General features: G+C 46.5%; 1 protein-coding gene across 1 annotated transcript; it reads right to left on the bottom strand.

Annotated features, from left to right (window-relative positions):
- Positions 1 to 1,941: 1,941 nt before the first annotated feature.
- Positions 1,942 to 16,705, bottom strand: LOC143131819 (DNA polymerase alpha catalytic subunit-like). Its single transcript, XM_076291406.1, has 4 exons — positions 16,691 to 16,705; positions 16,522 to 16,578; positions 12,928 to 13,024; positions 1,942 to 2,773 (listed from the first exon to the last, which is right to left on the bottom strand). The coding sequence occupies exons 1-4, from the start codon at positions 16,703 to 16,705 to the stop codon at positions 2,634 to 2,636; spliced, it is 309 nt and encodes a 102-aa protein (XP_076147521.1). The 3' UTR covers positions 1,942 to 2,633.
- Positions 16,706 to 16,974: the final 269 nt, after the last annotated feature.

The following is a 16,974-nucleotide window of genomic DNA, read 5'->3' as shown; positions in this document are numbered from 1 at the left end:
ACACTGGGCAATCAAACCCCAGTTCCTCTCGGACACGGCTCGAGACAGGCGGAGCACCCGCTCTAAAGGCGCTTTGATGAGCCCCTCGCCTCGCTTTGGAGTCATATAGAGGAGAAATCACGGTGAAAAGGCTGAATAGTTCGCCACTGGCACTCGGTCCTCCTTTGCCTGGCCGTAATTCCCCCGTCTCTTTTACCCTCATCCAATTAGCTCGGTGTATTAAGCGGTTTATCATCTCATAGCCCCCCATTCAGGCGAACAAGGGGAGCACTTTGCAATAGGACCGCTTCTCCTTTTGACACCTCGGGTACTTACATATTCCACGACGCTATGAATAATGGGGGGAGAATAGGCCACTAATTCCCTCATCAAAGACTACCTTGTCCATCGCTTTGCTCAACACAACTATTCTGGTCAAAAAGACAGGCAATAAAGCTTAGCATAACAAAAACGATTTGTTCGTATTAGCTTAGTGCTGAAATGAATGCAAAGCCTTATTGCTATTGAGTGCTGTAGTTTGGAAACAGCCTCGCCCGCGTGATAATGCGCTGGCCGATTTCGAGGAATGTTGGGCATGAAATCCGAGAGTAGGCCTAATTGATAACTTAATCTTATAAAGTGCCAAAGGGAATTTAGTAGTCCATCTGAAGTTAAGTACAATACCAACTCACAACCGACTATATCTTAGGTAGGCTACACAAGTAATAAATAAATCAAATATTTGAATACCCTACACAAAAGGCCTCTCTTTTGTCGCGACTCATTTTCAGCTTTTAAGTGGAGTCTTTCAAGGTGTGCGCCATTCGCCAGTCACCTTGTCTAACTCCTTAAGTCTGATATATTTTTTAGCGTTTATTTGACTAAATACATAAAAATACAAACTTTTCTGTAATAATCTACACTATCCACTAGTCTGGATGACACCAGCCACAATGCACTTACAGAATTGGTTGGGTTCCAAACAACACCAAATTACACACCAAGGGCACTATAAAAATGTATTTTCTTGGAACGGGCACTCTTAACATGCATTCATTGCAGAAAAAAAGTGAATATTCAGAGAAACAGATACAATACTAACCATTTTTATTTAAGTTCATATATCAAAACATATTACACAATTTATCAACACAACCTGGTTACTACAGAATAAACAAAGACAAATCAGCGACATAAATGTAGAAATGGACAAAACATTGCAGACATTAAATGCACACGACATTAAAACCTCCTCCCACAAAAGCAACAAAGGGCTAACTTAACACACTTATACATGACATAGATATGACTTCAGACACCTGCTGGACCATAGAGACCACCCAAATGCCACCACCTCAATCCTCTCCAGCTAGTCACCCCTCTGCCTTTAGTCAAAAAGCCCAAAGGCATCAAACGAGACTCATTCAAACAAGGGTCCAATCACAGTAAAATTGGAAGAAACATCTCCAGAATCAAAGGCATTGTGGGTATTGTATGTGTCATTGGCTAATTGCTGGCCAGTGAATGGGACTGGGGTTTTAGTGGTAGTGGTGTGTGTGTGTGTGTGTGTGTGTGTGTGTGTGTGTGGGGGGGGGTTATGTGATGAGAGATGTCATTACAGGGCAGGGATCCACAGATCCCATCAAGCAGGCCTGCGAGCTCCAATCTGCCCGTAACTTAGTCGTGATTGATATTCCCTTGGACACTCCAGGGGTACGTAGGTATGTGTGTATGTGTGTGTGTGTGTGTGTGTGTGTGTGTGTGTGTGTGTGTGTGTGTGTGTGTGTGTGTGTGTGTAGGGGGGAAAGTGCATAGGGTTTTTTTTGTGACACGGGTGATGCGGAGGGGGTGCACCTGAGAGGGTCCTTATCCTCTCATGACGAGCCAGTTTGGCCAGGGAATCGTCGCCGGTTAAAGAGAGACGGGTGAGAAGAACTAGACGGACGATGAGAACGTGGGGGGGGGGGGGGGGGGGTCAAGGTGATTGATTTGGACTCAAACAGCGCAAGATGGCTGGAGATGTGGTCATTACGCACCCAGCCGCCATTAGAACATGACCTGTGCCCCCCAAGCGTATTCACATGTGCCTCGTCCGAACGTGGTCATACTATGCAGTTCCTTAAATGACACAAAAGGAGAGGGTAATGCCACGGCTGCTTAATAGTCCACGGCACTCAAGGATGACCTAATTCAGATTAGATACTGGCCGAGAACTGGAGTCATTCTACTCAAACCTCATGGGGTCGGTTCTATAAAATGAAAGGGATTAAGGGAGGCTTTGTTGAGAGGTTTCATCAATAAAAATAGCACCCAGTCCTTGAAATGGAAACTTTTTTTTGTTATATACATACACTGAATTCTAAACCTGAGGTGACAGCACAAGAGTGGTGAGCTTTCTGATTTTTTGAGTCTCACCAGCATGAGGTAAAAGCAGGCTTGGGAGTCCAGACCCGCACATCAAGCCTGGTGCCCACACGTTTGGGAGAGAGAGGGAGGGAGGGAGAGAGAACGAGAGAGAGAAAGAGAGTGAGAGCGAGAGAGAGCGAGCGAGTGAGAGAGAGGGGGAGAGAAAGAGAGAGAGATAGAGAGGAAGAGAGAGATAGAGAGGAAGATAGAGAGATAGAGAGGGGGAGAGAGAGAGAGACGCAGCGTTGCTACTTGAGAGCGGTGAAGGCCTGGAAGAGTTTGGCCAGGTTGACCTCCGAGTAGCTGCTGGAGGCGAGGGCGCGGTCCACCACGTCCTTTAGCTTCTTATACGCCTGACGCTCCAGCGCCCAGCGGCCCTTCGCCATCGCTGAAAACGACAAGGACGCCAGTGAGCAAGATATGTAAACATGTACGATGCAGAGCATGCAAATATGTCACAGAACAGAACAGGAGACATTACGGCAAAATTATGTATCTCTTCACTTCATTTCACATTGAAATCCTGTACTAAGTGTACAGAGTTTTCGCTTAGTGCCTCTTAAAAATGTACAAATATATATATTTTTTTAAATGAGCAAAAATACCACTTTTAGGATGCAACAAACAGATTTGCACATTTCTGTGTTGGTTATGTTTATGCATGAATATGTCTGTGTTACATGAATGTAATATATTAGTATAAAATATTGATATTTGGTGGCAGCATATCAACAAGGCATCACAAAAGAAGTCATGATATATTGGCGTATCTACATTTTGTCCCACCCTGAATAGAGTTGGACAGAAAGCAAGCGCATGCTCAATATCGAACACATCTCAGAAATTGGGCTTTCGTGGTAGTTCCTCTCATCGGGACCAGGGATGGAGGGAAGAGAGAGTGGAGGAATCAATACAGATTTGGCGATCCGCTAAGTGCGATGGCCGCAGGAAAGAGGCCCGGAAAGACCAAGACACAGCCGAGTGGTGCAGATGAACACGCGATGCCACTTGGCAGGGGGGCTCCGAGGCCAGGCACGCGGGTCGATACCCAGGGCCATTTCACACTGGGAGGGCCCTCAATTACAGAGCAGAGCTGATGGAGGAGCCGTAGGCCGCAGCTCGGAGTCAGCTGGCGTCGCGGCCGCTCATCACCTGCGAGAGCAGCAGCTCTGTCGGACTGGGTAATCGGCGAGAGCCCTGTCTGTCGGACTGGGTAATCTGTGAGAGCAGCAGCTCTGTCGGGCTGGGTAATCTGCGAGAGCAGCAGCTCTGTCGGGCTGGGTAATCTGCGAGAGCAGCAGCTCTGTCGGGCTGGGTAATCTGCGAGAGCAGCAGCTCTGTCGGGCTGGGTAATCTGCGAGAGCAGCAGCTCTGTCGGGGAGATCCAGGGCTAGAATTTGAGAGCTGAGGACCCTGGTGCCACTGGTGGTGACGCTGCTAAACCCACTGATGTCAGCATTCAGGTCTATCACTAACATCACATCACACTAGAGCATGACTTCCAATGCTGCATACAGCAGTCCTGCACACTAACATCACATCACACTAGAGCATGACTTCCAATGCTGCATACAGCAGTCCTGCACACTAACATCACATCACACTAGAGCATGACTTCCAATGCTGCATACAGCAGTCCTGCACACTAACATCACATCACACTAGAGCATGACTTCCAATACTGCAGCCGTCCTGCACACTAACATCACATCACACTAGAGCATGACTTCCAATACTGCAGCCGTCCTGCACACTAACATCACATCACACTAGAGCATGACTTCCAATACTGCAGCCGTCCTGCACACTAACATCACATCACACTAGAGCATGACTTCCAATACTGCAGCCGTCCTGCACACTAACATCACATCACACTAGAGCATGACTTCCAATACTGCAGCCGTCCTGCACACTACATCACATCACACTAGAGCATGACTTCCAATACTGCAGCCGTCCTGCACACTAACATCACATCACACTAGAGCAGTGGTCGCCAACCAGTCGATCGCGATCAACCTGTAGATCTTTAGGACTTGCCCAGTAGATCCCGTGAATAACAGGAAAAATACAAACAGTCACCAAATTCCTGCATGGTCGCCAACGTTTACAGGGCCTAAAAATCAGCGCAGGATTGTGGGTATAGCGCATGATTTATTCAAAACCCGCAACTCTAGCCATCATAATGCGAGAAATGCCTGCACATATTTTACAGCGCTGTCTGATTACGTTAATCTAATAATGGAGCGGCGTGAATGCGGGACCGGATGGACCAATGTCTGACTTGAACCGAACATGCAGACACACACACGCGCGCGCACACAGCACCACTTTGCAGGTACGCTCTCTCCTCTCCCTCTCTCTCTCGGAACAGGACTTGTCACCGCTGAAGTCAAATTAGGTGCTTCTATATCAACTGCTAACTGACAGAAAAAGAAAAGGAATGTTTAGCGATCAGGAACTGTCAGGAATTTGTTCTCTATTTGAAGAATGCAATCGATTACGTACAGTAGCCTAGGTGCACAGACAGCTACAGACACGGAGCGCATTGTAGGCCTTGGCCACATTACTTACGGTTACTTTCACTTCCTAGAGTGCGCATTCATTACGTGAAAGATGCTTCATACCAAAACAGCGATCAAACATTATCAAATTTATCATGACGTGTTGTCACAGACACTTAGCCTACTCCAATTAGAAAATCATAAATAAAGACTATGTTAAGTGTTGTTATCTTATTGATGCCTGTAGCCTATAAGGGGGTGGAGGATGTATGGCGTTGATAGGCTATTTTTTACCTGATACATTTGCCTAAATAAAAGACCTTAAATTGGAAGTATTTTAGCTTTGATTCTCTTTTGACGCTTCACGGTAGATCTTGACTTTGTTCAGGGCGAGGTTAGGGATCTTGGGCTCAAAAAGGTTGGTGACCACTGCAATAGAGCATGACTTCCAATGCTGCATACAGCAGTCCTGCACACTAACATCACATCACACTAGAGCATGACTTCCAATGCTGCACACAGCAGTCCTGCTCAAAAGAAGAGAAACATAACACTGGTCTGATAGTAGCGTAGTGTGACTGAACACTACTGTATCAACCAGAACCACAACACAAGTGTGCTTTTTGACAAAACTATAAACATAAGCCTGCATACATGGGATCTGACTTGGCTACCAACCCATCTTGATGAGACAGTCCCTGTGTGCAGCCTGGAGGCATGTATTGTATGTATCCTGCATTGTATTGCTTGGTAATGTCATCAAACAGGTGAGGGTAAAAATTTAAATGGCTTCTTTGGTAACAAATGCACTCTGGGGGCAAAAAGACGTTTTGTTGTGTGCAGCACACCATGTCACAAAACAAGACACAAAACAAGACACAAAACAACACACAAAAAAGGCACAAAGCAACACACAAAGCAACACACAAAGCAACACACAAAAGACAAGAGACAACTGACTTGTAGGACACCACCAGTGACACCACTATGTGACACCACCATGTTGAGGGTTTGCAGGATTTGATGGATATCATAATCCCTTCCAAGTCCCTCTCTCTACAGCAGGGCGATGGCTTATCTTCCCGTCTGACCCTCCCCTCCACATCATTGCTACGCTATTGCGATCTGGTGCTCTTTATCTCTCGCTGGTTCTTGTCAAATGGGTGCATTAGCAGGTGTGCCGCCTGAGTGGAGCGAGGCTGACCACCCTGTGGATAACAAGGGTTAATCCTGCAAGCGCGAGGAAGAAGGGAGATGGATCTGTCTTGGGAGGAAGAAGGGAGATGGATCTGTCTTGGGAGGAAGAAGGGAGATGGATCTCTCTTGGGACAGGAGGTCGCACACCAGCAGCATCGGCAACCATTACCAAGTGTTTTACCTCCAGCGAAAGGGAGACGGGTGAGGATAGCGAGCGAGTGCAAGAGAGAGAGAGACAGAGAGAATACACTGAACAGTACCTTGTGTAACAGAGGAGGAGGGGTGGGGGGGACTATTTACCTGAGGGGGGAGGGGGGAGGGGGGATGGGGGAAGGAAAGGAGAAAAAAGATGATGCATGATCAAGCGAAAGCAATCATGTCATCATTTTTGAAAGGAGGGAGAAAATAATTCTTCCACCCCCCACCCCTCTCCTTCTAGCCTTCTTCACTCCTTTTCTTCCCTCAATCACGGCGTGTGGAATGGATAAAAGAGCAACTTAAAAGCCACGGAGGTTGTCAGAGACCCCGGTTCCGCTCGTGGCCCTGCAGGGGTCGTATTTAAAATAAATAGCATTCCTAAAACTGCCAGAGAACATGAGAAGGTGTGTGTGTGTGTGTGTGTGTGTGTGTGTGTGTGAGAGAGAGTATGTATGTATGAATGGGGGGTTATTGGACCGGAGTACAATAGATGCACTGGAGGTAGAGGAGGACACATGAAAGAGACAGAAAGCAAGAAAGCACAGACGAGGAGAAGACAAGAGACAGAAAGCAAGAAAGCACAGACGAGGAGAAGACAAGAGACAGAAAGCAAGAAAGCACAGACGAGGAGAAGACAAGAGACAGAAAGCAAGAAGGAGAATGATGAGTGGAGGTGATCTCGCTAAGATCGCCGGCTCTCCTCGCCCTGCGGTCCGTGTTTGCCACTGCTAGAGAGAGTGGATCAGCCTCCGTGGGCTCTAACTAGGTGTAAATACAATAACAAGCATGTAATTAAGTGAGCATGATGAAGTTAATGGAGATCATACATTCCATTTGGGCTTCTTATGAATATTCTATTAGATGTTATCAGGCAGCTGGAATAGCTGTTAATTTAATCATCACTCGGAGCGGAGAAAAGTTCTTTGTGCGAGTGTAATTGCACAGAATGAATAATTGATTTGACAATCGTACCCGCAGATTTTCCATCAGCTCTGGAGCTGGCAGTGTGTGTGTGTGTGTGTGGGGGGGGTATATATGTGTGTGTCAGAGTGAGTGTGTCTCATGTCTTCTGTGTGTGTGTGTGTGGGGGGGTGATCAGGAAGGGGAGGGCAAGCATATTCCACCATGAAGAGGTGGAAGAGCTAGCTGGCAAATTGAGCATTATCCCTACACTGATAAAGGACAATTTTTATTTTATAAATGCGAGGAAATTACATTACTGTGTGTGCGTAATCACACTGCCCACACTTGAGGAACTCAGAAAGAGCCAGAGAGAGAGAGAGAGAGAACGAGAGAACGAGAGAGAGAGAGCGAGAGAGTGAGAGGTGGAGAGAACAAGAGAGAGAGAGCGAGAGAGAGGTGGAGAGAGAGCGAGAGAGGTGGAGAGAGAGCGAGAGAGAGGTGGAGAGAGAGAGCAAGAGAGAGAGAGAGGTGGAGAGAGAGCGTGTGCAGAGTGGAAGAGTTAAAGGGTATGACTAAAAAGGGGAGCGATGAATTGCTCTTCATGAAAGAATGAAATCAGAGTTCAACATGATTTGGAAGTCATTGATATGGGATATCTAATTTTTCAAAAGGGAAAGAAAATGTTTTATTATGGAAGGACTCCCACAGGGGCTGAAATTGCCTCCACATTTAACTCAGTGGCTGCAATCAGGCGGTGGACCGCAGTCTACATGTAGATCAGATCCACAGCCTGCATCTAATCTCTCGCTTTACACACATACCGGCGTGCACACACACACACACACACAAATGAGCACCCCGTGTGTACAGTGTATACACTCACACAGTGAGTTTAGGTGATTCTGGCTTCTTTTTATTTTTTGTACGAAGACAAGCCCACTGCGACTGTTGATGAGGGCAGTAAATATGAAGCTGCGACTCTTGATGGCCAGTTGTGCGGAGGAGCACTGATGTCTTCCCTGGCAGAGAGAGAGAGAGAGAGAGAGAGAGAGAGAGAGAGAGAGAGAGCGAGAGAGAGAGAGAGAGAGGGAGACGAGCAGGCCTGAGAGCCAATCGTACGGCTCAATATCCTGCCAGTAGGCGCAGACTATACGATGCAGCTCTGGAAGTCTGCGGGAGAAAACAAGCGGAGGAGATGAATGGAGATCAGCGCTTTGACTCGCTTCCAGAAACTTCTAATGGTGGGAATGGCTGCCTTCCAGGGCCTGTATACGGGGATGCCGTGAGGAGAGGACGGAGGAGGGAGGGAGATAAAGAGGAGGGAGGTGGGCGTTATAACTCCTCAGAGCCTGGAGCATTTCTTGCACTGGTAGCAGGCAAGAGGGTGAACAGTACAGATAGATACAAAGCTGCCCGTTCCGAGGGCAATTCCACCATTAGACACTGACTAGACATACAAACCAATCATGCGTTCACCACACACCATTTCAAAACCTCTTCATTACTTCAACACTCTGACTGAGATCCACAGCCTTCAAAACACCCCCTGCTGGACAGTACAGAGAAGCGCAGCCAACACCTTGATGCGGTCACTCCACCTCAGTCTCCAGCGCTGAGTAATCGTAACACCTCTCCGGACTTAACTCCATCAGGCCGACGTCACCGCTCTCCCCTCCTGGCCCTCCTGTTGAACCCTGTGGCTAGCGCCAAGCAACCCCCCCTGCCCCCCCCCGCGCCCCCGTAACCTCCTGGCCAGCACGTCCAGCGGCCCATTCTCGCCTCATCTTCCATCGCTGCGGCACCGCAGTTATCTAAAGCGCCACAATAACAGCGGAGCAGACAGAATAGGACGAGGAGGGGAGAGGAGGGGTGGTGGTGCTGGAGCTGGTGGAGGGGGAGAGATTGGTTTTTCTATTGTGTGGCCGGGTCTGGCATAATGCCCACTTTAAAAGCAATTCCTCGCTCATCAGACAGACAGAAAATCTGCCAGATACGACACTAAACGTCCCTGAGTGGAGTTGGGGTTGGGGGGGGGGGGGGGGTACGGTGCAGAGCGAGTTTGGTAGAATTATGGGGAGTGGGGTGGGGTAGGGTATGCGTTTGTGACTCTGCACCAATTCTACAAAAGTGTGTGTGTATATATACACACGTTTGTCTGTGTGTATTGGGAGTGTGTTTGAAACTCGTACGTTTTTTTTTAACCACGCAGTCTTCTATTGTACGCGTTTTACTCTCCGTCTCGTCATTGTCGTCCGAGTTCTTCTGTGGGCTTTCACCGTTAGCTGGTACACTGAGCGGCAGATAGCGAATCACTGCAGTCATACGCGACACAATAAAAACTCAAAACAGCACCACCACCACCAACAACACTGCTGTGAGGGGTTAAACACACTTGATTGTTTCACAATGAGGACTATTGATTACATCAAATCATAAGTGTTTATGCAACAGTACCAAAACAGTAGCCATCACAAACAAAGTAAGTGTGTGTCAGTGTGTGTGTGTCTATGGTCAAGAACATCAACATGAATCAAGAGGATCCGAAACTCAGAGGCTGGAACATTCTCTGCGGAAAATCACCAGGACGGACGCCTCAACAGTTTCCACATCCACACTACCTCCAGTGTGTGTGTGCCACTCAAACGTGCTACTCCACAGTCGAACGATAAAAAAAAAAAAAAAAAAAAATTCACGGAGGCTGGCCAGGTTGTGCTGTGAAGACCTGAAGGCAAGAACAGGCAAAGGAGGCAACCACACAACATGACGCCTCAGTCAAGCCAGTAGATGTCCAGCCGCGCGCGGGTCATTCCTGGGGTCTAAATGAACCCAAGGAAACCTCCGGGCAGCGGAGGCGCGAGCGGCTAAACACGCGCCCTTGCAATTTCCACCGCTGAACAGCCGTATCCCTGCAGTCGGTAATGCAGTAATGCGTGGCATCACGGCAGCAGACGAGGGGGCGTGCGGGGGGATAAGCACCTTTGAGGCTATACTTTACCACTCTGTGTAGGATGCACAGCCGCCACGGAGCGGCTAATCCCACACCAATAACTTACAATGCTGTTATCCCAGTCTGGGACCTGCTGGACTGACAGGGTGTGTGTGTGTGTGCGTGCGTGCGTGCGCGCGTGCCTGTGTGTGTGTGTGTGTGTGTGTGTGGAAGCAAGTGAGTGAGTGAGAGAAGTAGAGAAAGAGTGAGAGTGAATTTATGTGAAAGAGTGAGTGTCTGTGTGTGTGTGATGTTAACTTGGGTGTGTTAGAGCCCATTCATGTAATGTCAAAACGTCATGAAGATGGCCTGGTTTGGAGCTATTCAGAGTACAACCACCCTCCTTGGAAATCTTTTGTCATCACTAACAAAATCAACCAAATATCAATTCTTAACAAACAAACAAACATATATATATTTTTAAATACTTGATTTCTTGAAAGGTCGCATAAATCATCTGGGCTGATAAGGCAGAGGCACAGCAGTCAGAAAAAAATTAAATAAATAATAATAAAAAAAACAACAATCGCCAATTACTGACGGAATCAACAAAAGAAAAAGTAAAGAAATAAAACATTCAGCAGGAAAAGCCAAGTCTATAATCATGTTAGCACCCCAACTCCCCGCCACCTCCTCCAGCCCTTCCTGTGTTGAGTGGTCATCTATTGATTACACATTATATTTATCTTCGCCTTCTTCAGCCTCGTCGGCCACAACTGGCACGGTCCAGGAGAAAAAAAAAAAGAAATATATCAGCCTAGTCCAAGAGGTCCTTTTTAATCAAGTGACATCAATCAAAGAGGATTGTGGGTAAGGAGCCGCCGGCCGCCAATGGCTCAGGCACGAGCGGCGCTCAGGACGGAACCCCCTTCAGACCGGGCCCAGGGGCGAAATATATGCTCCATGTCCTATTATTTATGAAGGGCTATCCTTTTGCCTTCTCGCCAATTACTGGCCCTATCATTTTCCAAAATCTAAAAACTGTTTTCAATCAACACAGCCAACGCTATTACTGAGTGCTCACTGGCCAAGAGGAGGCTTCTCTCCCTCTCTCTTTCGCTCGCTCGCCCGCTCGCTCACTCTCTTCGGCTCCCTCAAACTGATTGGAGCGCTTTGCATTCCGCGCCGTTCCGTGATTGAATCCGTCGCCTGAATTAGGGCTGTCGACTCGAGGAGCTGAACATCCTTAACCCAACCCCCCCCCCCACCACCACCGCCCCCACTACTGCTGCTGCCACCATCACCACCACCAACACCACCAACACACACCTCATGCATCTTGTGTGTGTGCTTGTGCATGTGTGTGTGTTGGCAAAGGAATGGATGCTTATTTAATGCATGTTGTGAGCCTCCTTTTGTGTGTGTGTGTACATTAGCATGAGTGTTTGTGTGACACTTCCTGTTTTGGTACATTATCCATTGCTGTAAAATGAGTGGGCCTGCGCATACAGACGGCATGCAAGCATATGCAACGTGTGCACAGAGGCCCCCCATATCCACCGGGGATACAGATACTATACTGCGAATAGTAGTGAACACTATATATAACTTATTCCACTGCTTGGTTAAATTTCCCATTGTCCTACGTAATTTAGAACAACCATTAACCGTATGTTATTTGCACACCTATGAAGTAGATCCATTTTTTTAGCCATATCACACTTGTATATTAATTCGCCGACCTCGTTTAAATGAACTGTCACGTTGCATCCAAGCTGTAAAATGCAGACGTTCAGAACATGGCAACACTGTAGCATATGACGAAGGTGGCTTTTAGCTAGATGGATGACAGCAGGCTAAGTAAAATAGCGATGTTTCAAAGCTAAAGTTCATCAGAATCTTGGGATACGCCCGCTTGACAACGGGAGAGATAGAACTAACGGCTGGCCTTTGGCCGTAGCAACCATCCATTTAGAACTAGTAAGGGCAGTTTGTCCTGCAAGTTGAGAAATTAGTTGATATGTATCGGAAGAAATTAGTTCTACAAACAAGACAGTTTTAGCGATTAAAACGTTTAAATTGTAACAGGAAATGAACACAACGCAAGTGGCAACAGTGGAATAAGCAGGATAATGGACTACACGGTGGTCTGTTCACAGAAGTTAATGCACTACGGGGTTTAAACGGCCCTCCGCTTCGCATCGGGGCCATTTTACAACCTCGACCGTGCATTAACTTCTGTGAACAGACCACCGTGTCGTCCATTATCCCTTATTTGTCTTTCACAGACATAAACAGTATGCCTATGATAAAGTTAAATTCATAACATGCATAATTAGACATAGGCAACAATAACTGATATACAAAACAATTTGGGGACACGGAATGCCCAGAAATGGCAAATTCTGGATGCAGCAATGACGAGGGGTAAATATAATGGAGCAATGACGAGGGGTAAATATAATTTCTTTGTCAGTCGTCCGTTCATTCCTTCCGTCTTCCTTAGTATGCGAACATCCCAGCCCCGCCGTTTGACAACGCACGAAGGAAACAAGGAGAGTGGAACTAGGATGGAGGACTGAAGGACGTGCATGAGAAATTAAACGAGCAAAAAGACACATCACGAGGCAAGCGTGGCGGTGCAGAGTGGCGCTGAATTTAAAATGTCAACCGTTCGTTTTCAGAATTATCCACTTAATATTTTAGGATGTGACACTGAAACCGCAGATACAGAGTTGGCGGATATGGGGGTGCCACGAATATGAGGGAAAATATATTGAGTGTTCGTGAGTGTGTGTGTGTGTGTCTCACCTCTGTCTTCTGGTGTGAGGACCTTGTTGAAGGCATAATCCCAATCAAAGATGAACCTGTAGAAGCTCAGCTGGTTGTACAGGGCCTTCTCAGAATACTGTAGAAACACACACACACACACACACACACACAATTAGTACTTTCACAGCCAATTACTACAATCACCTCTATCAAGGTGTCAACTGCTGTCGTACATGCTGAACATGGCTGCTTGGGCAAGAATTCGGCCAATATTGACTTACACCATTATAGTAATTGCCCTGGTTTCTCGGGTAGTTTGGTATGAATGGGACCTGCTACTGAAGGTTGTCTGAATCAAGCCTCTTGGGGAACTCTCGTCACACAAAGGCATTACCATGACAATCCCATTCAGCGCACACTCACCCCCGAGTCGCCCGCAAAGCAGAAAGGCAGGAGTGTCCGTAATTATACCTACTCAATGCTCGCCCCAGTTTCCACATATTCATTGGACACCCACCCCCCCCCCCCCCAACTAGCAATGGTAACGTAATTTAAGGTGCTTCTTGAAAACAATGGAACTGCGATGGCTCTGTTTCGGTGGTGAAGGATTTAAGCCCAAGAAGCTCTGCCGAGATGGAGACAATGGGCCGGTGCTTGAGGCGACCGCTCTGAAGGAGCCGGGGAGATGCGTTCCTACAGTGTCCCAGTGAAGATCTCCCCTCACAACAGGTTTACCAGGAGAACTTCACAAGCCCGCAAGATATCAGTAATCATAAAGAATGCAAGCACACACATTATATGTACACATATTGCTTGTTATTTCTGTTTCCGATGGTGTAAAGCACAATTTATTTTTGTGTATGACGCACTACACAAATAAAATAGCCTTGTCTTGAAGATAATAATGGGTAGGGGAACATCTCAAAGCAACTTAACAGAAAACTACTGGATGCAAGAAAGGATACGGATTCTACAGATGTTCACATCTGGAATGACGTTAAGCATTAGCGCTAAGTTCAATCCAGCAACACAGTATGTTGCAGCACGACAGTGGGAGTCACTCTGATGAGGGAGAAAAAGTACCAACCACCAACGAACACAGCACAGAAAGCAAGAAAAATCAATTAACCATATCAGTGGTGCTGTACACCACTGTGTGTGTGTGTGTGTGTGTGTGTGTGTCAGAGGGTGTTTTTATTCCTCCCCCCTCTGAAGAAAACGAGGGCCTGGAACATAATGAGATTGCCGCGATTCAATCAGGAGAAGCAAGAGAATCACCTGCGTTAATTACAGGGCTGCAGACAGGTAGCGCTCGGCGACGCTTTAACTCCGACACAGCCCGAGCCAAACACCACCACGGCTGTCAGCCCAAAGTTGGGAGTCGCATAACCTGCACAATTGCTTCATTGGGTACGATCTTACCCCTAGTCTGCCTCTCTCTCTCTCTCACACACACACACACACACGCGCACACACACACACACACACACACACACACACACACACACACACACGCACACACGCGCGCGCACACACACACACACACACACACACACGCGCACACGCGCACACACACGCGCACACACACACACATCTCCACCTACTGCAGCTTGAGCGAGAAACAATCCGTTTGGTTTGTAAATTCGGTGGTAATTACCACTAGGCACCAACGGGCTTGCCAGGAGACCAGGTCGCGCATGCACAACAGAGAAAAAGAGAGGGGGGGGGGGACTGAGAAGAGGGTGGGAGGGAAAGAGAAAGGGAGCAAGAGAGTGATATGGTAGAGAGAGAGAGAGAGAGAGAGAGAGAGAGCGAGAGAGGAGGACTGAAGAGACAGACATGGTGATGGGAGATCAGCTCTGAAATTACCTCCTTCATAATAGTTTGTTTTGATAAGACTTTGTGTGTGGAGCTGATGAACAACAGTTGCTGTCAATTTGATTAGCTATTATACTTTTATGTTAATTGCCATTATTGGGCCGCAGTTCCTCTCGTGTCACCATAGAAGCGAGGCGATGCTGTGTGCACAGAGCAGGGGAGGCGTGTGTGTGTTACAGAGTGTGTGTGTGTGTGTGTGTTACAGAGTGTGTGTGTGTGTGTGTGAGAGAAAGTCTCTTCACCAGACAGGCTTTTAATTGCCCTCCACAGCTTCCGCTGAGCCGGGCAGCTGTTGACCCATAATGCACTAGCTGGTCAACAACCCTGCTTGTCGATTCAGCAATGCGCCCATAATGGAGCCGCAATTGCCATCGCCAACACAAGAGAGATCTGGCACAGACACACAGATAGATAGACAGAAGGACACACGCACACATATACATACACACACACACACACACATATATATACACACGCACGCGTATATACGCACACACTAGGGGTGGGCGATATGGACAAAAAATAATATCTCGATATTTTTTGTGATTTTGACGATAACGATAATTAGTCGATATCCTTTAAAAAAATTTTTTTGTTAAAGTCTGAGTTACTTTACAGCTCATTATTTATGAATAGCATCATTACAATAATAACCAATAACCTTGCCTGTGACTTTTTAACCAAATCAACCAATGCATGTCACTCTACACATTTCCAATTCTGCCCCCACTTGTGTGTGTGGCAATGACATGGTCTAGCCAGCTACATTAGAGAAGATGAATAGGCCTAACAGTTTCCCAAAAGAAAGTCTGAAGCTGAAGTTCCTTTCAAACCTTTACATAGGATTCACTGTAAAACTAAGAGCAGACCAACAGAGTAGCCTACATCTCAGTTATTTCCTTCTATGTTTTGTTTTAGAGCAATCACGTAGGCTAGCATTCCAAGTTACAGAATAGAAACTAATGCGTTAGCTTATGGCTAATGTATATGAGAAATCCCATAGAGATCGGTTAGCATAATCAGTAAACGTAGATATTTAGAGCGAACTTCAGTCCATTTACAAAAGAGTTACATGAGAATAGTTATCTGTTTACAACTGACTATTAAAATACTCAAAGGCTAATGTTTTCTCTCCATATAATACCGTGTAGGAAAAAACGTGACTGTCTCATCATACAATGCTACTTGAACAGAAGTAGCCGCATAAAATCCCAAGTAGGCTACTCTCGCTGCACAAAATAAACATTAGGCTGCGTGGGACAACGTTGTGACCCACTAGTGATCACGTGACACATGCTCTGCTGCACTTCTCCCGCATAGCCTACCTCCTGGGACTGTCTTCAGTGCGTGATTTCAAGTGTTTTTTCCCCAAAGTAATTTAAATACTCGATAATGTCAATTTGCACATCGTTAAAACAACAATCACGATATTATTGACTCATTAAACACATACACTCACCATTTTCAATATTTTTAAAATTCTGAACAACATGCAATATATATATTTAAATATAAAAAAAATCATCTCCCCAAATTATTATCAAAATCATTCAGCACTATGGACAACAACCTCTGATGCTCTATTTGCCCAAGTTTCTATCAACACGCTGTACATCCAAACAATGAAAATAGCTGCCCTTTCTTCTCAGTAAAAACTGCTTAAGCTTCATCAAATTGGACGGGAATGGTTGTTGAAAGGCACTTTTAACGTCAGCTACAGTGTGGTCTGGCCTCAGCCTCTTGGGGGGAATTAACCTTTTTGGTGGCCAGACTCTCAGCGGTGGCTTTTACTGTGAGTTTTTGGTCATTATCCTGTTGGAGGACAATATTTTCGTTCCAGAAGCCACAGAGAGACCTCAGCATTCACTCAGGCTGCCTGAGCAGCCCCTTCTCCCATATGTTTCCCTTACTTCCCCTACGCTACCTTTTTGGGGTCCATTTCTTCACCTGGCGTTTTGATGAGCCCAATGCTGTGGTCTTTACAGACTGTATGACCCCTCAGGCCCAATCTTAGTCAATCAAGGGTCTTATCCTATTTATACAGTCTATGGTCTTATCTGACAACAGACTGGATAAGGTTCCTGATCAAGTGCTACGTGTTTTGCAAGCTCCTGTTAAGTGTTAACCTTAATCAATTCTTACAACAACAAGGACGCCATCTGTCAGTCATATATGATGTTAATCCTTGGCGCATGTCAGTGTAACTGA

This window comes from Alosa pseudoharengus, unplaced genomic scaffold, assembly GCF_046254945.1.
Source record: "Alosa pseudoharengus isolate Yale_2024_CS ecotype anadromous, Long Island Sound unplaced genomic scaffold, YU_APseudo_1.1 YU_APseudo_1.1_scf_18, whole genome shotgun sequence".
NCBI lineage: Eukaryota > Metazoa > Chordata > Actinopteri > Clupeiformes > Clupeidae > Alosa > Alosa pseudoharengus.
The sequence above is the reverse complement of the archived record's forward strand: the minus strand, read 5'-3'. Positions and strand labels throughout refer to the sequence as shown.